At 40.9% G+C, this 24464-nt stretch overlaps 1 protein-coding gene across 2 annotated transcripts in view; it reads right to left on the bottom strand.

Moving 5' to 3' along the window:
- The window catches only part of LOC133861156 (two pore calcium channel protein 1-like), a 59300-nt gene that overhangs the window by 18417 nt on the left and 16419 nt on the right, over positions 1-24464 (bottom strand). For both annotated transcript variants that reach the window (XM_062296876.1, XM_062296875.1), the window contains exons 8-9: positions 12307-12412; positions 12104-12181 (exon numbers count right to left, since the gene is read on the bottom strand). In XM_062296876.1, the coding sequence (XP_062152860.1) occupies positions 12104-12181; positions 12307-12412 (184 nt within the window). The remainder of the gene's footprint in view (positions 1-12103; positions 12182-12306; positions 12413-24464) is intronic.

Raw genomic sequence — 24464 nt, 5'->3', positions numbered from 1 at the left:
GGGAGACTTTTAACCTGCCCCCCTCCCCTCCCCCTTTTCAATAAAAAAAATGCAATTTTATTCAAAAAGGAAAAACAAAACAATCAAAAAGTACACTTTTTGAATAAAATTACTTTTTTTATTGAAAAGAGGGGGAGGGGGGCCGGTTAAAGGTCCCCCCTCAATCATTTCTCCTTGGGTTATGCCTCGTCAGGTGGTAGATCTATTTGCTTCTTGGTGGACGAGTGGTCGCTCTCAGAGTGCGGTTGTGTGGAAGATGGTCCCTTGTTGCCTCTTATGGTACTTGTGAAGGGAGCGCAATGATAGACAGTTCGAGGATAAAGAAATAATCATTAAGGAGCTCATTTCTTTTTTCTTTCTTTCTTTGTATTCTTGGACGGCTGCGTTCCTTGCCCCTATAGTGATTAATTATCATGATTTTCTTGTATTGTTTTCCTCTTCTTCTTAATTGTCATTCTTGTATATTCTCTATGTACTTGATTGCTCTTTGCGCTTTTAATGAATTTTCCCTTATTCATCAAAAAAAAAAAAAAAAGAGTTGGAGAAGGACACCATACATTTGAAAAAATTAAATCTAAAGGGTTACATATGCTTAAAGCAGAAACTGAAAATGGCAATTGATGTCCTTAGAGCACTTCCATCAGTTTCCCAACCATTTTCCCTGTATTTAGGGAACAAAACTATTTTTTGCTTCCCTATAAAAAAAACTCCACAATAAATTCTCTAAATTTTCCCTATATCAATTAAATACTATTTTTTACTCTTATTTTATTATCTTTTCTCTTTCCTACTTTTATTTTTTTTATTATTTTTTTCTCTTGTCATCTCTGCCCTATCTCTCTCAAAACCCACCAGTCCACCGCCCCTTCTTCTCTTCCTCCTCTTCTTTTCTTCTACCTTTCTTCATCTTCCCGATCATTCTTTCCTCTCTTCTCTGTGACCCAAAACAAGTAGAGTAAGAGAACCCGGGAGAGAGAGAGAGAGCTTGAGGAAGAGAGATCGAATCAGAAAGAGAACCGGAGATGCAGAGAGACCCGTGGGTCCGATTTCCGGTAGCCTAAGAAGAGACACGGTGAGAGGAAGGTCTGATCTCCGGTGGGTGATGCTGGGTCGATGCCATAGAAGTTGAGGGCGTGATTCTGGTAGCTTGAGGTGCAAACTTCCGGTGAAACAAGAGAAAATTTCCGATGGAATTTTGAACTGTGAATTTTCCAATGATCCTAGGGCTCGGGGCTTTGCCGTGGTTGAAGAAATTTTTTATTTTGATTGAGTTTGAGTTTTGACGGGGTGGAGACGATGGAGGACGGGGAAGGTGGAAGGAGAGAGGATAGAGGAGAGAGAGATGGTTTTTTTATTTATTAAAATATTAGGTTGGGAATCTACAATAACCATGTAATATACATGGTTATTGTAGATCCCCAAGGAGATCATGTAAATTTAGGGTGTCTGATGAAGGGTGTTTTTTGATGTTTTTTATGAAATTTTCTCTAAATATAAGGAAGGGAACCATTTTAAGGAGTCTGATGGAGTGCTCTTAGGCCCGAGGGTAGACAGTGCAATGAGTCAATGCCTTATTAGGGATGACTGGAAGATGAAACAGAGATAAGACTCTATTGACTGTGCGGAGAGCAGGATGACCTAAGAGCGTGTGCCAGTGATTGATGAAGGTTCGCTCACCTACAAGGGCTTGTTTTATTGAAGGGAAAAACTAGGCGAAGGATGGAGTCGGTAGAGCCCATCCTTAATTGGGCCTTGATGGAGTGGGATCTCCCAGTTTGACAATCCTTAATCACAAAATAAGAAGAATGTGATAGAACAAATATATTAGGCTGAAAAACCTTGCTCTATAGCCGAGCATTCATTGAATATTTATAGGAGAATTACAAGAGTGCATAATAGACTAGGAGTCCTATACATACTGAAAGTAGGACTCTTTAACTCCCATCTATTTAGCATACAATTAGACTTAGGACTCTAGCTTAGAACCAGGAGTCTGGATGAGACCGGATGAGATAGACTTCTTATCAACCACTTTCGGATAGAGTTGTGCCGCACAAGACTCATACTTGGAATGAGAGTCTTGTGTTGTAGTTGCATTAATATCCTCCCTCAAGATCAACGGAGGAGATCGCACGTTAAGCTTCTAACAAAAGTTTTGAAACTTGGCGGAAACAAGTGGCTTAGTAAGAACATCAGCAATCTGATCCGAACTTGGAACAAACCAAACCACTAAGGATTTATCAGCAACTCGGTCACGGACAAAGTGAAAATCGATCTCCACATGTTTCGTACGTGCATGAAAGACCGGATTGACCGACATGTAGGTGGCTCCAATATTGTCACACCAAAGTATTGGTGGAGTAGACTGTCCAATCCCGAGTTCTTGAAGAAGTGCACGTATCCAAAGAAGTTCTGCTGTGGTATTTGCAACGCTTTGTATTCGGCCTCAGTGGAGGATCTTGAAACTGTCGGTTGTTTTCGTGAACTCCAGGAGATTAAATTAGAGCCAAGGTAGACACAATAGGCACCTGTAGAACGGCGATCATCTGAACATCCGGCCCAATCAGCATCGGAGTATGCTTGTAAGGTATTGTGAGAGTTGCGATGAAGAAGAAGGCCATGAGAAATTGTATGCTTCAAGTACCGAAGGATTCGTTTGACAGCTTACCAATATGGCTGGAGCGGACGATGCATGAATTGACATACACGATTTACTGCATAGCTTAGGTCAGGCCGAGTGAGAGAGAGATACTGTAATGAGCCAACCGTACTTCGATAGAGAGATGGGTCGTCCATTGGATCACCTGTGAATGCCGAGAGAGTTGAGGAGGAAGCCATTGGAGAGGTGATCGGTTTTGCTTCATGCATATTAGTTTTCTTCAAAAGGTCCATGACATACCGTTTCTGAGAGAGCAGCAGACCCGAATCCATCTTTAGGACTTCAACACCAAGAAAATAATGGAGATCACCTAGGTCTTTGACAGCAAAATCTGCACTTAGAAGTTGTAAAAGTTCGGTAATAGCAGCCGGATCTGAGGCTGTGATGATGATATCATCAACATAAATAAGAAGATACATGGTGATTGTCTTAGTGCGATAGAGAAAAAGAGAAGTATCCGCTTTTGATCCCACAAAGCCAAGTTGAATTAGCTTGTCACTGAGTCTTGAAAACCAGGCTCGTGGGGCCTGTTTGAGGCCGTAGATGGCCTTTTTGAGTTTGCACACATGGTTAGGAAAACTAGGATGAACAAAACCTGGTGGTTACACCATAAAAACATCTTCAGAAAGAAACCCATGGAGAAACGCGTTCTGGATATCAATTTGCTTCATGGGCCAGCCGGCTGAGTAGGCTAGAGAGAGGACTGTCCGAACTGTTGTAGGCTTCACAATTGAGCTGTAAGTCTCTCCATAATCCACCCCAGCCTGTTGATGAAACCCTTTTGCTACAAGGCGAGCTTTGTGTCGTTCTATGGAACCATCAGCCTTTCTTTTAAGTTTAAAAACCCACTTGCATCCTACAATATTATGAGAAGGATGAGGAGGAACAAGTGACCAAGTCTGATTTTGAAGAAGTGCATTGAACTCGGTTTGCATAGCATTTCTCCATTCTGGAATAGGGGCAGCATTGGAGTAGCATGTGGGTTCACAACTGGCCGGAGAAGTTACTGTCACTAAAGCTTCAGGGGCTGGATATCTAACTCGACCATCTGTTAGTTGCCGTGGCTGCACAATGTTGTTCATGGACCGAGTTCTCATAGAGTGTACTCGAGCTGGAGGCTGATCTGCAAAGGAAGTGGAACAAGGCATACTGGAAACTGCTGGAGAATGAGTGGAAGAATCAGGGGTGGACAGGGAGTGAGAAGGAGAAGAAGATAAAATTGGATGAGAGGCCGGAGGACATATAGTGGTAGAAGGAGGAGGAAACAATGAGGGAGGAAGCACAATAGGAAGAGGAACACTGGGAGACTCGGAAATAGGAGAGACCTTGGAAAAGGGAAACCGGTCTTCATGAAAGATGACATCTCTAGAGATGTACATCCGGTCAGATTCTAGATGGAGACATTTATAATCCTTGTGATTTTGGCTATACTCGAGAAAGACACATTCTTTTGAGCGAGGAGAAAATTTGTGAGTGTTATAGGGACGAAGATTTGGATAGCATGCACATCTGAAGATTTTTAGGAAATTGTAGTCGGGTGGTGTATGGAAAAGTTTTTCAAAGGGAGATTGATGATGTAACAAGGGAGTTGGCATGCGATTAATGAGGTAGCAGGATGTAAGACAAGCTTCATCCCAATATTTTTGGGCAAGATGGCTGTCAGTGAGCAATGCCAAAGTGGTGTCGATGAGATGTCTGTGTTTACGTTCGACACATCCTTGTTGTTGATGTGTATGAGGACAAGAGAGACGATGAGTAATACCCACAGATTGAAAGTATTGATGAAGATTACGATACTCACCACCCCAGTCAGATTGAACACTTATAATTTTATGATTAAGTAAACGTTCAACCATGATTTGAAATTGAAGAAAAGTGGGCATGACATCAGATTTTGCTTGAATAGGGAAAACCCATGTATAACGAGTGAAAACATCAATGAACGAAACATAATAACGATTTCCATTAATTGAAATAGTAGGAGATGGTCCCCATACATCAGAATGAATTAACTGTAAAGGTTTACAAACTTTAGAGATAGTTGGATAAAAAGGCAATTGATGACCCTTTGCTTGAGCACATGCAGAGCAAAAAAGTTGGGCCTTATTGGAAATAACTGGAAGTTCAAACTGAGACAAGACACGCTGAACGGTGCGAAAAGCTGGATGATCTAAGCGCTTGTGCCAGGAGGCCGGAGTGGTGCGTTCACCAACAAGAGCTTGATTTATTGACGACGACGACGACGAACTGGATAGAGAAGGAAGCAATTGATAGAGGCCATCTTTAAGTTGCCCGTGATGAAGAAGCATCCCGATTTGTTTGTCCTTGATCAAAAAATAAGAAGAATGAAATTCAAAGAAAACTGAATTGTCAAGGGCAAATTTTCTAACAGACAAAAGGTTTTTACAAATAGAGGGGACGTGCAGAAGTTGATTTAAGATGGACTTACGACGAGACAAAGGAAGAAGTGCAGTACCGGTATGAGAAATATTCAAACCTGTTCCATCACCTATGCGGATTTGGTCTTGGCCGTGGTACGCCTCTTGAGCCAAATTGAGATTCTGAAGGTGTCCGGTGAGATGGTGAGTTGCACCGGAGTCAGGATACCAGAGGTCCTCGGCTGGTAGTACAAGGGAGGAGTAAAAACCTTGTGAATTGGATGGCTGGTATGACTCGTGTTGTTGGGATGCCTCGGGTTGTTCCTAACGGTAGTAACAACGAACTGCCGTGTGACCGGGCTTGGCACAAATCTGGCAATAAGGCCGAGAAGAAGCTAAATCTGGGGAGAAGTAGGAACCGCGGCCTCTGTTGCTGTTGAAAGACCCGCGGCCCCGGTTGTTATGACGACCGCCACGACCACGGAAGCCTCGCTCGCGAAAGGTGGAATTGCGGGTGGTGATGTGTGCAGCAGGTTGGGGAACATCAATGATCTGGATTTATTGTTCGAGGCGCATCTCGTGAGCAAGGAGGTGGCCATAAAGTTCATCAAAGGACAGTGGGTCGACTCGGGTTGTGACCGACGTCACAAAAGGATCATATTCGGAGCCGAGTCCTTTAAGGAGAAAAGATACGCTCTCAAAATCATTGAGAGGCTGTCCGGCGGCCGCAAGCGTATCACTAAGTGTCTTGATGGTCTGAAAGTACTCGGTGATCGAGCTACTGCCTTTCTTGACCGTTGCGAGCTGGAAATAAATTTGCATGACCTGAGCACGGGCCTGAGAAGCGAACATGGTGAGAAGCGTGTTCCAGAGAGAAGAAGCCGAGGGAGAGCCGACTGCATGGACGACATAGGGCTCGGACAGTGTAGAAATTAAAATACTAAGGATCATCTGATCCCGTTGATTCCAAGCGAGGAAATCTGGGTTGACGACGGTGGCTGGTGCTCCGACAATAGTGCTGGGATTGGGAATCGTCTGGGCAGGCGGTTGAGAAGAACCATCGAGAAAGCCATAAGCGTCTTGGCCTTTGATATACGCAAGAATCTGAGTTCGCCAGGCCATGAAGTTGCCTTTGGTAAGTTTAATACTGAGATTATGGTTCATATTTGGGACTGAAAAGATAACAGAGGGCTGAACGGGTGGTGGGGGATGCTGTGAAGCATGAGAAGCTGCCGATGTGGCAGAGGATTCGGAGTCGGAAGCCATGGATCACGACGTTAGTCGATGATTTGGCTCTGATACCATGATAGAACAAATATATTAGGCTGTAAAACCTTGCTCTATAGCTGAGCATTCATTGAATATTTATAGGAGACTTACAAGAGTGCATAATAGACTAGGACTCCTATACATATTGAAAGTAGGACTCTTTAACTCCCATCTATTTAGCATACAATTAGACTTAGGACTCTAGCTTAGAACCAGGAGTCTGGATGAGACCGGATGAGATAGACTTCTTATCAACCACTTTCGGATAGAGTTGTGCCGCACAAGACTCATACTTGGAATGAGAGTCTTGTGTTGTAGTTGCATTAATAGAATGAAATTCAAAAAACACCGAGTTATCAAGAGCAAATTTACGAACTGAGATAAGATTTTTGCAAATTAAAGGAACATGAAGGAGTTGTTTAAGGAGATATTGACGACGAGTAAGAGTAAGAGTTGCAGAACCAATTTGAGTTATAGGCAAACCGGTGCCATCCATCTTCTACACGGATCTGATCCTGACCATGGTAGTCCTCAGAAGAGATATTAAGATGCTGGAGCTCATTGATAACGTGATGAGTTGCCCTGGCATCGAGGTACCAGTTGTCTTCAATAGGTAGGGTAGAGGAAGAATAATAAGCTTGTGGACTGTGCTGAGATTCATATGGAGATGTCAAATCTTGCCGTTGATAGCACCGAAGGGCAGTGTGCCCCAACTTTCCACAAATCTGACATGTAGGCCGTGATGAAGAGGCAGTGTCATTGGAGAAGTAGGAGCTACGCCCTCGGTTGATGGAGGAAGAACCAAGACCATGATAGTAGTGTCGTCCACCGTAGGAAGATGATGAGCCACGGCCACGATAACCTCGACCTCTAGACATGGGAGACCGAGAAGAGATATTAGCAGAGAGCTGGGTAAGAACAATGGACGGGAGCTACTGTTCAATACACATCTCATGGGCAAGATGTCCATAAAGCTCATCGATGGATAAAGGATCCACACGCGTTGTTACAGAGGTAACAAACGGGTCATACTCAGATTCAAGACCTTTGAGAAAGAAGGAGACACTTTCAAAGTCGTTCAAGAGCTGGCCAGCAGCAGCCAGAGTTTCACTCAAGCTCTTGATGGTTTGAAATTACTTAGTGATAGAGTTGTTCCCTTTCTTGACTGTCCTTAATTGAAAATAGATCTGCATGACACGAGCCCGAGCTTGAGAGGCAAACATAGTGACCAAAGTGGTCCATAAAGCATGGGCAGTAGCACATCCTACAACATGAACAACATAAGGCTCAGTGAGCGTGGAAATGAGCACGCTAAGGATCATTTGATCCCTTTTGCACCACGCAAGATACTCTGGATTGGCCATGGTGGCAAGAGCACCAGCTTTAGTGCTGGTATTGGGAACAATTTGGGCAAGTGGCTGAGATGAGCCATCTAAGAATCCGAACGCATCTTGACTGCGGATGTAGGCAAGGAGCTGCGTTCTACAAGTCATGAAATTCTCTTTGGAGAGCTTGATATTCAGGGAGTGATTCATGTTAGGGACGGTGAAGACTATAACATGGGATTGGTTGGGTGGGGTGGTGAAGCCATGGAAGAGGTGGTCGAGGTAGAGTCAGAGTCAGACATAAGGATCAAAGACGTTGGTCTATATGTTGCTCTGATACCATAATAGAACCCAATATTCCATGCTGTATAATATATTCAACGTGCTCATCTTAGTGAGCTTTGATTGATATATATAGCATTTACAATATATAAGATTAACTACAACTCTACCGCTTCTATGTCTTCATATTGAAGTATAACTCTTCCTCATCTATACATTGAGTTTGAGTTAGATTACAATGTCTTCCTATCTCTATCTCTTTATGCTCTTATCTCTTATCTCTTTATCACTAGACTCACGTATAGGATGAGAGGTGTCTTGAGTGATCGAGTCCTTTGATGATAAGTCATGTGCGTTAATAAACTAAAACTTATATAAAATCTATAAAAAAAAAAAAAATGAAAAACCTTAGTTTTTTTTTTTTTTTTTTTTTTTTTTTTTAAATAATTTTTTGTTTTTTTGTTTTGTTTTTATATAATTTTTATAATTTTGTGAAGGGTATTTTTGTCATTTTTTTGGGGGGGGGGGACATTGACATTGTTTGGTAGTTTAGGGGGGGAGACATTGACACAATTGGTAATTTGGGAGGCACATTGACAATTGAGTGGTAGTTTAACGGGAATATGTGTAATTTTCCCTCTTTTATTTTTGTAAGTAATCAAATCATATATATATATATATAAAAACTAAGTCCTTCCTTAGAATGGCATAGAATGGCGACACGTGGCATGAACACATACTTTTTAGTGACTAAACCGGTCCTTCAAGTACTCAACCGGTCTTTTAAATAAAATTAAACCAGTCTATTTAATATATGTTAATACGTTTATTTAAAAATCCATATATAGAATCAAGAATTATATGTATTAATACGGTATTTAAAAACTCATACACGGAAGCAAGAGTTATATGTGTTATATAGAATCTCATATATAGGAAAACAAAAACCCCCATATATACCAAAAAAAAAAAGACCCATATATACGTTACAATAATTACATATAGTTGTATGACAAAAAATTGCAGCAAAAAAATCCATATATACATTACCTAAACACACGACTCTCTTTCTCTCTCTCCATTGACGTCTTAAAATATAGAAGCGTCTCTCTATTGACGTCTTAAAATATAGAAGTGTTTCAGATTTTGCAAAAGCTTGAGATGACAAGCACGTCTCTCTCTCTCTCTCTCTCTCTCTCTCTCTCTCTCTATTAATGCCTTCAAATATAGAAGAGTTTCAGATCTTGGAAAAGCTTGAGACGATTTTTCATTCATCTGGCCAGATGAAGGTATTGTATGGTTTGTCAAACAGAACATATGTCACCGTGAAACCTACAGTTCGTGAATTTTTGTCAAACCTTGAGAGTGGGTTAATGACAAGAGTAAGACTCTTTTGTGGAGACAGGTGTTTCTTTAGTATTTTAAATTTTGGGTTGAAATCTAAATATGTTTCCTTTTTGTTTGTGAAATTTTTGGTTGAGCAATTCTTGATTTGAATTTATGAGAATTTTTTTTTCGTTCATTTTCTTTTTCGAATGTTCAGAATTATATAGGATTGAAATATAATAGGTATCACACCGACAATATAAAAAATTCCTGCTAATTTTCTATTTTATGCTTTGATAATCAAAATCATGGTTTTCTTCTTGCTATTTTTCTTCTTAATACTTATTTTCATTCTAAACTACACCTATGAAAACAAAGATTTTAACATGTTTTAATTTATATGGATTAAACTAAAAATAAGGGTATTATGTTTTAATTAATTTGAATGTTTTGTGGGATATATTTTTTTCTTTTGTGGTTTACACTATTTTCACTTATTGTTTGGAAGTGTTATTCTGCTTTTGAAAGCAAAAAAATGCAAAATCTTATTTGATTATTGTGCACAAAAGGAATAGAAATGCTTTCAAAACACCAAAGAGTTAATTAAGCATTAAACCTGATGTGAGATGATTTAATTAATTGCATTAAAAGTTAAGTGAAAGATTTTGTTTTATTTTGTATTCATTAAAAAAAATGTTTATTTTGCTCTTTTTTTTCTTTTTTTCTTTTTTTGATAAGTATTTTGCTCTATTTTTTTTTTTTAAAAAAAAAAAAAAAAAAAAAAAAAAAAAAAAAAGTTTAGAATTATAAGGATTTTATTTTTGTTCAAACATAATAGGTATCACACTAACAATATCAGAGATTCCTACTATTAATCTTACTATTAATGCTTTGATAATCAGAATCTCGGTTTTTCTCTTGCTATTTTTTTTTTCTTTACACTTCTTTCCATTTTAAACTACACATGGGATTATTTTTAATGTTTTAACTTGTATGGATTAAAACTAAAATTATGGTAATTTTGATAGTAAAATTTTATGTGATTTATATATTCATGCAATGTTCTTTGTGCAATGGAGATGTTTTTAAGTTTTAAAATTAAATTATAATTAATAATCCCGCACATTGCGCAGGTTATGCGCTAGTTTCATTAAAAACTAAAGGACGCACCCAAGTACATAGGAAGTATACAAGATAAACACCTAACCAGAAAAAGATTTTAAAAACAAAAAGTCATGAAAGCTAGAATTTTTTTTTTTTTTTTTTTTTTTTTTATTTTATAAGTAAGAGAAATTTCAATAAAAGCGCAAAAAGTGATCAAGAACACAGGAACTAGAAATATGCAAACAATCATTCGTCATCTAATGGAAAAAGGGTGTTGAAGAAGAAGGCCTTTAATCCGCCACTGTCCTCTCACTATCTTCAAAGCTTCAATCATTTTTTTTTTCTCCAAATACATTACATCAAGCAAAGCGGAATCGTCTTCCAAACAGCTTCACTTCAAAGATTACCAAACTGCCCTCTCCAACAAGCGAAGAGATCTCTCACCCGACGAGACATGACCCACGCTAAACCGTACAAGCCGAAGATAGAGTTCCATAAGGCACTTGTTGTTTTGCAATGGAGTAAAAAGTGGTCAACGGTTTCCCTATTCTTCTTACACAAGTAGCACCAATCTACCACAATAATTTGTTGCTTCCTTAATAGCCCTTCTTTTCTAACACCTCCAATATTCTCCAAGCAAGAACATATGAGATTTTCTATATCACTCAAAACAACTCCATGAAACACTTTAACGGAAATAATGAAATATCCACTCCCAAGGAGGCATTCACACCAATTTTTTCTTCTGTCTTTTTGTTTTAACTAAAATTTTTCAGAAACACTCTCCCAAAGTTCCATCAACTAAATTATCTTATCCTGCATTTATAGTCTATCCATGTCTCTTGGGCATTCAATTTGCCCTTTTGCTGCCTTCAACTTTGATTAAAAAATAAATAAATACTCTTCTATACCAATGCTTTCATAAATCTTGATTGAATATGATAAATTATCTTTAAATGTGTCCTTCATCTTATCCTTAATCTACACTTTATCCCAGCAGAGCAGATGGTGCTTTGAAATCCCAACCTCAAATGTTGAGGTACATAGAGAACCAGCAAGGATACCAATAGAGTAAGAGGCGGTTATTGAGAGTTCGAATAAACTGTCGAAAACAAGAAAAAATTGTATTCCACCCTCAGCATTAGTGTGTATGTGAGTGTGAAACATGGTTGGCCCACTTCCCAATAGTGTAAGCTTTTGAGACTGATGGTTCCAAGGAATTAGAACCTATTTGTCTTGAAGTCCTTAGTTCGAGTCTTGGTGACCCCTTTCTAATTATTTACTTCAGTTCTACACATGCAAGGCTCACCCATTTGGTTCACTGTTGACAGGCTAATGCACGTAAGGATTAATGTGTTTGTGACCTAGAGATTCCTTCCTAATGGCTTAAGTTCTTAGGGCCAATCATTCTCCAACACCACTCATTAACATTACAGAAATCACGTATAACCCACGCCCCTGAACACTATGATGCCGGTGGTTTATTTAAAGCTGCAGACATAGGATCAAAGTACTTCTCTCTTGTATCTAAGAAAGATCATTTCTCCCTGTTGTCTAGAAGCAAAAATGTCCTTTAAGATATAACAAGTACTGTTAACAAAAGGTTGTCTAAAAGTAAAAACCAAGTTTAGAGATGAAAAATTGAATGACAGTTATAAGGGAGAACTATATCCTTCATGAGGAGCAGATCAAGAATATAATCAAAGACTGTTGCAGAAGGGTAAGAGGAGAGTTAGCCAGTCAGTGACCACCACACTTACATGTTTATCTATGAGATTAAAAGCTTTCTCCAACATTCTTCTCCTCATAGAGTCCATCTTAGAAACTTGTTTGGCAAGCTACAACAAACAGATGTAGTAAACAATATGGAAGCAGCTGAATTGAATAGATGAACACAGATAAAATAGTTGCATCTTATTTTTCATGCTTACAAGAGCAGCTTCAAAGATGAAGAAAACAATACCTGACCTTTGAAGCTGTCATATACAACAGCAAGAATCAAGTTGGTGACAAAGTAGACCCCCAATAGCACATAGAGAACAAAAAACAGACAATACCATCGCGAAGCCCTTAAAAAAGACAGCATAAATGATGAAACATTAGATCAAGGTTTATATGTCATAAAAAGAAATTTGAAGACTCCCAAAAACAGAAATATCAGTGAAGATATATCATGATTCTAACAACAATGCATGAGGAAACAACAGATATGTGGAAACCAAAAAAAAAAGTAAAAGCTATAGTAACTTCAAGAGAAATGTCAATGCACTAAAAGTACTTCTAAAAGAGACAAAGGACGGGCATATTACAGAAAGATTATGGCAGGATTCACCTCAAGGTTCCTAAACAAAAAGGTCTAAAAATTACAAAAAAGAGTAAAAAGGAGATTGCCCAATGCAGGCAGACAGCCAATCAAACAAAGATCTCAGTGATAAACATTTAAGCTTATACCAAGATATCACACCCGAGGGGGGGCGGGGGGGAGAGAGAGAGAGAGAGAGCTTATCAGATAGCTAGATTGTAACTCCGCAACTCTTCTTGGGTGTTATATATATACTCACAGAAGTCTTTCCAGAGCTATTACCGGAAGGCTAGGAATCTCAGGGAAGGTCACTCAGTGAAGTGGAATGAGGGGCTGTTAGCAGATTCCCTGGCTGCTTCAAAGACGCCTATCTGTTCTGCTAAAATGGAAGTAGCTGCAGTGCCTCCGTTGAAGAATTATGTAGGCTCTGCGAAGAAGGGTTTCCTTCAAAAGGGGTTCCTCAACCCTCGCCCGGCTGCAATAACCTCTACCGCGTCTCATGAGGCCAAGGATGTTGAGATGATAGGGCTTCACTCCCCTCCGGGAGGTCACATCATTCCTTCATCTGTAGAGGGCAATGGTCGTTCTCAATCCCAGGATTGGCCTGTCGGGTATGACTTTAATGGGGAGTTAGTTGGTTGGGAGAAGGATGGAGATTTTTGGGATGGGTTGCCCTTAGACTAGTCGTTGGACGAGGTTCAGCGTGAGGAGTCTTTGGCAATCCTTGATGCCATGGAAGATGAATTTCATCGGGACAAGATGATAGCACGGCAAAAGACCAAAGGAAAGAGGGAGCTTTTGAATTTGAAAAGTTCAATTAATTACGGTGTGGCAAGCACTCCCTCTAGGCGCGGGAAAGGCAAGGCTCTCATGTAGTAGGGTTTTGTGCCCTCGTGGGTTTAGAGGTTTTCGGGTTTTAGGGATTATCGCCTTGTGGGTTTTGTTGGGTTCTTTTGTGGGCTGTTCTCGGGTGATCCTTTTGGGCTTTAGGGTTTTGTTGGGTGCTTTTGATGGGTTGGCTTTGGTTGTTCCTATGTATCCTGTGTACTTAGGAGCGCCTTACGCTTTTTCTAATAAAACTTTTCTTATTTATCCAAAAAAAAAAAAAAAGCATTTAATTCCACTGATGTCCGCTCACGATCCTCAAAATTCTGATCATTTTTTACCATCTAGAGACACAACATAAGGCATGACGATATCATCTTCCATACAGCATCAAAATGAGGCCTACCAACTTGCCCTCTCCAGAATGCAAAGAAGTCTACCACTTGACTAGGCATAACCCAAGCCAGCTCTACACTGTTGAAGATAGCGTTCCAAAGAGCGCTAGCAATCTCACAATGAAGAATCCACCGACTCCCTACTCTTCTTATACATGTAGCACCAATTAACCACAATAATATGCCTCTTCCTAAGGTTGTCAATGGTGAGGATCTTCCCTAATGCGGCCGGCCAAGTAAAGAACACTCTCAAGGGAGCATTATTCCACTTAATACTCTTCCAAGGAAAAGTAGTACTATCACGACGAACAAGTACATTGTAGTATGATCTAACATTGAACCACCATCTCTTGAAAGGTAGACAACAAACGTTTTTTTACCACCCCGTCTCAATCTTAAGAACACAACAAACTGAAGAGCATGGTAAAGAGATCCACCTCCCAATCGTGAGCTGCTCTAAGAAAATTAATAATCCACTAATGAGAGACACTAGAGAGATCAAAATGGTCTACCCTGAAAGCTTCCTTAAATCGAGCCATACTAAACAAGTCTGAGAAAGCAATCTTGAGGACCTGATCCCCACACCACACGCCATGCCAGAATCTAATTTTGGAGTTGTCACCCACATCAAATCTAGTATGGCTAAAAAACTCTCTCCAGCCCCTTATATTTTCCAAAGCCCTACCCCATACGACATGGACCTCATTAGAACACAAACCACCCTCCATAAGGCCTCTCTCTCATGAGCATAGCGCCAAGGCCACTTCCCTAAAAGAGCTCGGTTAAACAAAAGTAAATTCCGCACCCCCAACCCTCCTTTAGAAATTGGAGTACACACCTTAATCCAACTAACCAAAGTGGAATTTGAACTCTTCGCCAAAGCCATCCCACAAAAAATCCCGCTGCAACTTCTCTATGTGATTGACAACACCAACCAGAAGAGAAAAAGAGACATGAAGTAGGTAGGCAGATTAGATAAAGTGCTTTTAATCAAGGTAACTCTCCCCCCCCCCCCCCCCCATTGACAAGTACATCTTCTTCCATCCAACCAAACGGTGTTCTATGTTCTCAATAATGTTGTCCCAAATAGATTTAGCCTTAAACAAAGCTCCCAAGGGAAGGCCTAGGTATTTCATAGGCAAAGAAGAAACCTTATAACCCAAGATGCTAGCCATACCTTCAACATTAGTGACAATTCCACCGGGAACCAACTCTGATTTAGACATATTAATCCTCAAACATGAAACTGCTTCACAACATAAAAAATAAAAATAAAAAAACAACACAAGCTACGAAGATGATCTGGATTTGCCCCGCAAAAAATCAAGGTGTCATCTGCAAACAAAAGATGAGAAATGTTGAGGCCACTCCCACTCCTAGACCCCACTAATAAGCCTGATAATAGCCCCCCATCCACTATAGCAGAAATATTTTACTTAATGCATCCATGACAATAAGAAACAGAAAGGGAGACAATGGATCTCCCCATATCAAGCCACGGGAACTACTAAAGAAAACTAATGGACTACCATTCACCAATACAAAAAAGCACACTGAAGAGACGCAAAAAACTATCCAATTACACAATTTCTCCCCAAATACGCACCTCCTCAGCAAATACAATAAAAATTCCCAATTGACATGGTCATAGACCTAACTTGCACAACACACTTGGTTCCCCAAATCTAATCCTACTATCAAAGCACTCGTTGGCTATGAGGACAGAGTCAAGAATATGCTTATCCTTGATGAAAGCATTATGAGGCTTAGAAATGATCTTCTCCATTACCAATTTGAACCTGTTAGCTAGAACTTTGGCAACAATCTTGTAAACTCCAACCACTGAGCTAATAGGACGAAAGTTCTTAATGTCAATGGCCTCACATTTCTTTGGTATAAGAGTAATGAAGGTGGCAGTGAGGCTTTTTTCAAGCATACCTCTAGCATGCAAATCATGGAAAACATTCATTATGTCTATTTTGAGTACCTCCCAACAAGCTTGAAAGAAACCCATAGTAAAACCGCCGGGCCCCAAGGCCTTGTCACAATTAAGGGCTTTCACCACCATGAAGACCTTTTCTTCCTCGAACGGCCTCTCCAACCAAATGGCCTCCTCCCCCCTCAATCCAATCAAAAATATGGCCATCCAACCTAGGCCGCCAACTAAACTGTTCAATAAACAAATTATCACAGAACTGCACAATGTGTTCTCTGATCACAGACTAATCTTAAGAAACTGGCTGACAATTTTTTACACGACCCTTGAACCCAACACGAAATTAGCGGGTTAGGTTTTGGTATAATCGGGTTTGGGTCAATTCGGGTCGGCCCTATTTAACCCATTTAATAAACGGGGTCAATCTTGAGTCCATTCGCTTAACCTATAAGTTACTCGTATACTAAAATCAGATTTTTTTTAAAAATAAAATTAAAAATTAAAAATATAATAATAAAAAATAAATACAAAAACAAACTAAACCTAAAAGTAAAGTGGGTTATGCGGGTTGGGTCAAACGGGTCATCCATTTCTTTGAGTTATTTTTAAAATAACATGTTATGATTGAGTCAACACAACATGATCTGTTGTTTATTAAATTTGTTCTGTGGGTCTGGTCAACCCAACACGACCTGTTTATCAAACTGGTTAAACGGGTCGTGTTGCATCGTGTCACCCGCTTATTTAAATGGGTCGTGTCCAATTATCGCCATAGACTATGGACGCTAGACAATGCCAAGAGTTAGGCACCTCTTGGACTGCGCAATGGATAACTTGATCACTTTGTTAAGGGTCTGACACACTTAACTAAACGGATTGTGTCAGGGTTAACCCTTAACGGGTTGGCGGTTCAATCGACCATACATGCCAACCCGGATTGTCAGGCCTACCTTCTATTCAAACTAGCCACTCGATGAAAGAAATTTGTGCACTTGTCGCCCTCTCTTAACTACAACACCTCCATTTTTGCCTCCAACTCAGCTCTTACAAAAGAGTTGACCATTCAAAATCATTGATCATTGTGGCCTTCCTTGTTTTCTCCTCCTCGCTTAAACCTCTCTCTTCTTCCAAGCCTTCATAAACTCGTAAATTATCCAAAAGAAGCTTTTTCTCTCTCTACGTTGTCAAACACCTCCTCATTCCAAACTATTAAATCATCTTTCAAGGCCTGATGTTTGCGAGCCAAAATATAACTTGGAGCACGCTAAAAGTGATAAGACGACCACCATTGTTTTACCCTATCTACAAAACCCCCTGATTTTAACCACATGCTCTCGAACTTCAATAGAACTTTAGAAATGATGGGTTTTCAACCATACTCAATAACATGAGCGTTCATTGATATATATAGACTGATTACAAAAGACTTTGGATCAAACACTAGCTCTGATTACAAGGACTCTCTTTACATTAGACTAGAACTCATCTAGCTTTATCTCTTAGGACTCTCACTGTGAACATAGAAGTAGAACACTAGAAGGACTCTATCTTATCATAGAACTCTATCTTATCAAATCAGCACTAGAACTTCAGATAGAAGATGTAGTCCTATCACTTGTCTTCCGAATAGATTGCAACGCACAAGACTCATATTTGGACTGTGAGTCTTGTGCGTGACTTGTGTAAATACCCTCCCGCAAGATCAACGGGGGAGAGGACACATTGAGCTTGGAACATAGAAGTTGAAACCAGTTGGAGACAAGTGGTTTAGTAAGGACATCAGCGAGTTGATCCGAACTAGGAATGAATCGAATATTCAGAGACTTATCAAAAACATGATCTCGGACAAAGTGGAAGTCAATTCCACATGCTTGGTATGCGCATGGAAAATTGGGTTGACCGACATGTATGTAGCTCCAATGTTATCACACCACAATGTTGGTGTAGAAGAGAGACCTATGCCAAGGTCTAGAAGGAGGGCACGAACCCAGAGGAGCTCGGCAGTAGTATTAGCAACAGCCTTGTATTTAGCTTCCGTTGATGACCGAGAGACAGTTGGCTGCTTGTGGGAGCTCCAGGAGATCAGATTGGAGCCAAGAAAAACACAGTATGCTCCTGTGGAGCAACAATCATCTGAGCAACCAGCCCAGTCAGCATCCGAGTAAGCTGCCAAAGTTGTACTCGAGGTGCGATGAAGAAGAAGACCATGTGAAGGAGTATGCTTCAAATACCGAAGAATCCGTTTAACCGCCTGCCAATGAGGTTTGAGTGGTCTATGCATGAACTGACACACTCAATTGACAGCAAAGCTCAAATCAGGACGAGTGAGCGAAAGGTATTGCAAGGAGCCAACCACGCTCCGATAAAGGGAAGGGTCTTCCATAGGGTCACCAGTGAAGGCCGAAAGACTAGAAGAGGAAGTCATGGGAGATGTAACTGGTTTGGCCTCAATCATATTGGCTTTCTTCAAAAGATCCAAGATGTACCTGCGTTGGGAGAGTAGAAGACCAAATTTAACCTTAGTGACTTCAACTCCAAGAAAATAATGAAGATCACCCAGCTCTTTCACTGCAAAGTCAGTACTTAGAAGCTGAAGTAACTCGGTAATGGCAGCAAGAACGGAAGCTGTAACGATGATGTCATCCACGTAAATAAGAAGATACATAGTGACATTCTTGTTCCGATAAATGAAGAGAGAGGAATCGGCCTTAGAACCCACAAAGCCGAGCTGCAGTAGTGTAGTGCTCAGTCGAGAAAACCAGGCTCGGGGAGCCTGTTTTAAACCATAAAGTGCTTTCTGCAGTTTACAAACATGCTGAGGACAGTTGGGGTTGATGAATCAGGGAGGTTGCACCATATAAACATCTTCAGACAGAAAACCGTGAAGAAATGCATTCTAGATGTCAATTTGTTTGAGAGGCCAACCTGCTGAGTGAGCAATAGAAAGAACAGTCCGGATTGTTGTCGGTTTAACAACCGGACTATATGTCTCGCCATAATCAAGGCCAGCTTGTTGATGAAAGCCTTTGCCTTTGGCAACAAGTCTGGCTTTGTGGCGTTCAATTGAACCATATGCTCTCCGTTTGAGTTTAAAAACCCATTTACAGCTGACAACATTATGAGAAGACTACGGAGGAACTAAAACCCAAGTTTGGTTTTGAAGCAAAGCATTAAATTCTACTTGCATAGCATTCCTCCATTTCAGGATCAGTAATGGCTTTGGAGAAGCAAGCCGGCTCTACACCTGCAGATTGAGTTTTTGCCAATAATACCCGAGGAATAGGATACCTGATGGTGCCGTCCGTAAGCTGTCTCTACTGAATAATATTATTCATGGATCTTGTACACATTGGATGAGTCCGGACAGGAAGGTCATCCAGGCCAGAGAGTGAACTAGGCATGCTTTGTTCTACAGAAGAAGGGGGAGATTGACTGGAAGATGACATGGAAGGAGAAACTATTACAGGATGTGAAGGCCGAGTTGAGACAGAAGATGGAAAGATTATAGGAGGAAGAACTGAAGCTAGGGTAGGTGACAGAGATTCGGTGGATGAAGGAACAGCAGCAAAGGGGAAGCTATTCTCATGAAATACATCATCTTGTGAGATATACATTCTGCCAGATTCAATATGAAGGCATTTATAGCCTTTGTGATGGTAACTATAGCCTAGAAAAACACATTCTTTTGAACAAAGAGAGAATTTGTGGGAATTATATGGACGTATGTTAGGAAAACATGCACAACCGAAAACTTTAAGAAACTTATAATCAGGAGTACGATGAAAGAGTTTCTTAAAAGGAGATTTGTTTTGCAATAAGGGGGTGGGGAGCCGATTGATTAGATAGCATGAAGTTAAACATGCTTCATCCCAATATTTTGAGGGAGATGACTGTCGGCCAAGAGAGCCAAAGTGGTGTCAATTAAGTGACGATGCTATCTCTCAACACATCCTTGTTGTTGATGTGTGTGAGGACACGAGATGTGATGAGAAATACCTATAGATTGAAAATAGGTATGTAGATTGCGATATTCGCCACCCCAGTCAAATTGAACACTTTTAATTTTGGATTTTAGTAGGCGTTCGATCATGACTTGGAATTGAAGAAAAGTTGGCATAACATCGGATTTGGACTGAATAGCAAACACCCAAGTATAACGACTAAAGGCATCAATAAAAGACACATAATAACAATTTCCATTAAACGAAAGAGTTGGGGAAGGTCCCCATGCACTTGAGTAAATTAAATCTAAAGGTTTACAAATGCGGGAATTTGAAACGACAAACGGCAGTGGTAATTTGAAACAGCAAACGGCAGTTGATGACCCTTGGCTTGGGGACAAGCAGTACAAGGGGAGGCTGCCTTATTGGGAAGAACTGGAAGCTGAAATTGAGATAGGACACAGTGGACAATGCGAAAGGCAGGATGTCCTAGACGCTTGTGCTAGTGAGCAGTGGAAGTGTGCTCACCTCAGAAGGCTTGTTTGATTGGTGGAGAACTGGATGAAGGAGTGAGTTGATACAACCCATCCTTAATGATGCCTTGATGGAGGATGGTCCCTGTTTGAGAGTCCTTGATCACAAAATGAAACGAGTGAAATTCAAAAAAGACGGAATTATCAGCAACAAATTGTCTAACCGAGAGAAGGTTTTTGCATATTAGAGGGACACGAAGAAGCTGTTTAAGAATGAAAGACCGACAAGATAATGATAAAGATGCAGAACCAGTATGAGAAATTGGCAAACCTATTCCATCTCCTACACGGATTTGATCCTGTCCAGTGTATTCCTCATGTGACAGATTGAGATTCTGGAGCTCGTTGGTAATATGATGAGTGGCCCCTGTATCGGGGTACCATGTGTTCTCAGCAGGCAGCACCGGAGACGAGTAATAAGCCTGAGGTGAAGGCTGTGGAGAATCAGAGAAGGAAGAAGACTCCTGCCTCTGATAACAGCGAAGAGATGTGTGTCCAAGCTTGCCACAAATCTGGCATGTTGGGCAGGAAGAGGATGCAGCATCCTGAGAAAAATAAGAGCCTCGTCCACGATTGTTGTTGAATGAACCACGACCACCACGGTTATATGGTTGATTACCACAACCTCGAGATCCTCTGCCCCTAGCCATGGGAGCCCGAGAGGAAAAATTTGCCACTGGTTGTTGGATGTCAAGAGTTGGAACCTGCTGCTCCAGGCGCATCTCATGAGCAAGGAGATGGCCGTATAACTCATCAATGGAGAGGGGATCAACCCGAGTAGTAACCAAGGTAACAAAAGGGTCATACTCGGATCCAAGGCCCTTGAGAAGAAACGAGACACTCTCAAAGTCGTTGAGAGGCTGACTAGCAGCAGCCAGGGCGTCACTAAGAGTCTTTATAGTTTGGAAATACCCTATAATTGAGTTATTTCCCTTCTTAATAGTGGCGAGTTGAAAATAAATCTGCATTACTCGGGCTCTAACCTGAGAAGCAAACATAGTGAGCAAAGTTTTCCATAAGGTCGAGGATGTAGCACAACCGACGGCATGCACTACATATGGTTCAGAAAGAGTGGAGATAAGGATGCTGAGAATCAGTTGGTCCCTTTGGCACCACACGAGATAGTCCGGGTTGACAATAGTTGCAGCAGCTCCAGCGTTACTGGGATTCGGTATTGTCTGTAAGAATCCTGTCCTTTGATATAAGCGAGGACTTGTGTCTTCCACGCCATGAAGTTTCCTTTAGAAAGCTTGATATGGAGATTGGGGTTCAAGTTTGGGACGGTAAATACAACTTGCTGGGAGGTTTGTGTTTGGGGTTGAGTGGTTGTAGAAGCCACAAAGGCGATGGAAGAAGGAGAATCAGAATCAGAATCAGCCATGAATCAAGACGTTTGTCTATGAAAAGGCTCTGATACCATAATAGAACTTTAGAATTGTTGGGTTTTCAACCATGCTCAATAACATGAGCGTTCATTTATATATATAGACGGATTACAAAAGACTTTGGATCAAACACTAACTCTGATTACAAGGACTCTCTTTACATTAGACTAGAACTCATCTAGCTTTATCTCTTAGGAATCTCACCGTGAACATAGAAGTAGAACACTAGAAGGACTCTATCTTATCATAGAACTCTATCTTATCATATCAGCACTAGAACTTCGGATAGGAGATGTAGTCCTATCACTTGTCTTCCGAATAGATTGCAACGCACAAGACTCATATTTGGACTGTGAGTCTTGTGCGTGAGTTGTGTTAATAAACTTGAAATATCTTCTAGCTCCAGAAAGGCCTCTGCAATCCATAATGATGGGGAAATGATCCAAGCACAATCTAGGAAACCATTTATTAGCCAAATCAAGGAACTAGGCTTCCCAATCAAAAGAAACAATGAATCTATCAATTTTAGACCACGAAGAAGGGTCCCTGTTGCTATACCATGTAAAAGAGCCACCCATAAGAGGAATATCCATGAACCCATACTCAAAAATGAAATCTAAAAACTCTGTCATAGCAGGAGAAAAAGGGGTTTCACCTGATCTCTCATTGGGAAAATGAGTGACATTGAAATCTCCCCTATACACCAGGGTAAGTCCCACCAACTATTCAAACTAGCCAATTCGTCCCATAAAAGCCTCCTATCACAATCGGTGTTAGGGCCATAAACACCTGCAAAAGCCCAAGAGAATTGATCTACGACATTTTTGAAAGAAACGGCAACCGAAAACTCACCCACACACTTTTCAATTTTCTCCACCACCCTTCTATCCCACATGAGCAATATACCCCCAGATGCCCCTCTTGAATCTAAGCAACACTAATCTTCCAATCTCAAAGCAAATTTCTCACTCTAAGGCGTTTCTCCCCGTCGTTTAACCCTCTTATATTCCACAATAACAATTTGGGCTTCATTGACAAACCGAGAAACCCCTCCCCTTTGCTCTAATTTGGCTAGAATTGCCTCCCATAGAATCATAGTTGATCAAGCATGATAATCTTTTTAACTGCTGATTTGGAATTGGAAGCCCCCTCCCCCGTAATTATGACTCATTTCAATGGTTGCAAGCAACACCATTAGTTCCCCTTCAAACCCCTCACACAATAGATAGACCAACAATATGGTGAATGTCAATCATCTTCTGCAGAACCCATCTTGAAGCCTTTGGCCCTGAACACCTTGGGTTGACAGACTCACCAGGGGGACAGCAATTCAAAGGCTCATACAACAAACATTGGGTCTAGCCAAACTAGTAGAAACTTTGACACCCAAACAGTTTGCATCACCCTTCCTAACCTTATTCGAAAGACCCATCTCCTTGCCTACTATAATACTACCCCCCCCCCCCCCCCCCCCTAGACTGCTCTGAAAGAGAGGATAGCAAGGGCAGAGACAAACCCACCAACGAGATCCTTTTCCCACATTTTACCACCATTTCCCAATCCGGGGAAATAGGAGGAGAAGTGTTTCCCTCATCCACAAGGCGGTCCAAGCTGAGAGCATCGAAAGGATTCGCAGTTAAGGTTGCCACTTTTGTCACTATGCCACAGACCTACAAAATTACCATCGAAAAACTCACCAACGAGATCTTTTTCCCACATTTTACCATCATTGCCCAATCAGGAGAAATAGGAGAAGTGTTTTACTCATCAATAGGGCGGTCCAAGTTGAGAATGTCGAAAGGATTCGTCGTCGCCACTTTTGTCACTAAGCCACCCAGACCTACAAGATTACCATCCACGATTGGATTAGCTTCGGACCCTGACCTCCTATGGGCCTTCAACTGTAAAAGATCATCAACTGTAATAGGTGAGTTTCATGTTACTGAATTTGGATTAAGGGAGAAGAAGAAAATGGAATTCAATAAGGAACACTTTATTGAAAAATTAAGAAAACATAGAAATTAGGCATTCAAGGTGCCTGGCCTCCATGAACATTCGAGGTGTTCTTCCTCCTTACGGTCTAAGACTAAATTACAAGATGATTGCCCTCTCTCTCACCCTTCTCCCCATTTATACAAGATTCTCTCAATACCGTCCCTCCCACAATAGCCTCGCATCCTAACTGAATTTGGAAACCAAAACCAACTAATAAAATACTATTTACACCTCATACCCTCCATGTCATCACTGCATGAGCTAGCGTTGGACTACTCGTGACATTACCTTCCCCTTTTAAGCACCTTGCCCTCAAGGTACTGATTGAATAAAAGAAATGTAACTCAGCTATGACATCTCTGCCCTTCCTTTGAAACAACAATTCTGCCCTTTCTAGTAAAACAACCCAGCTGATCCTCAGTGCTGAATCCGGACTCCAGCTGGACCCATGCTGCACTCTACTCCTACCAAATGCTGCCATAAGATCTAGAATCCTCCACCCTTGTCCACGTTGCAGCATGTCCCTCTGCAGCTTGGCTTCTAGGTTCTTGGCATCTTCCTTCTTCACATCCTCTTTGACCGAGTCAGCCAACTCCCTCTGACATTTCAGCACTTCTCGCTCAATCCTTGCCTCTGGAAGGATGCCCAAACTTGAGGCCTTTTGTATCAAGTGGTTTTTGCAAGTGACCTTTGCAATTTTCCCATTCCTTAGCATTTGCCAAGCAATGTTCAAAGCCAAAATTACAGCCCCCATCACAAGCTCAAAATAGAGTATAGTGTGCCTGTCACGTGCAATAACACAAACTATA

Source organism: Alnus glutinosa, chromosome 2 (assembly GCF_958979055.1).
Source record: "Alnus glutinosa chromosome 2, dhAlnGlut1.1, whole genome shotgun sequence".
Taxonomy (NCBI): domain Eukaryota; kingdom Viridiplantae; phylum Streptophyta; class Magnoliopsida; order Fagales; family Betulaceae; genus Alnus; species Alnus glutinosa.
This window is presented reverse-complemented; position numbering and strand designations above follow the sequence as displayed.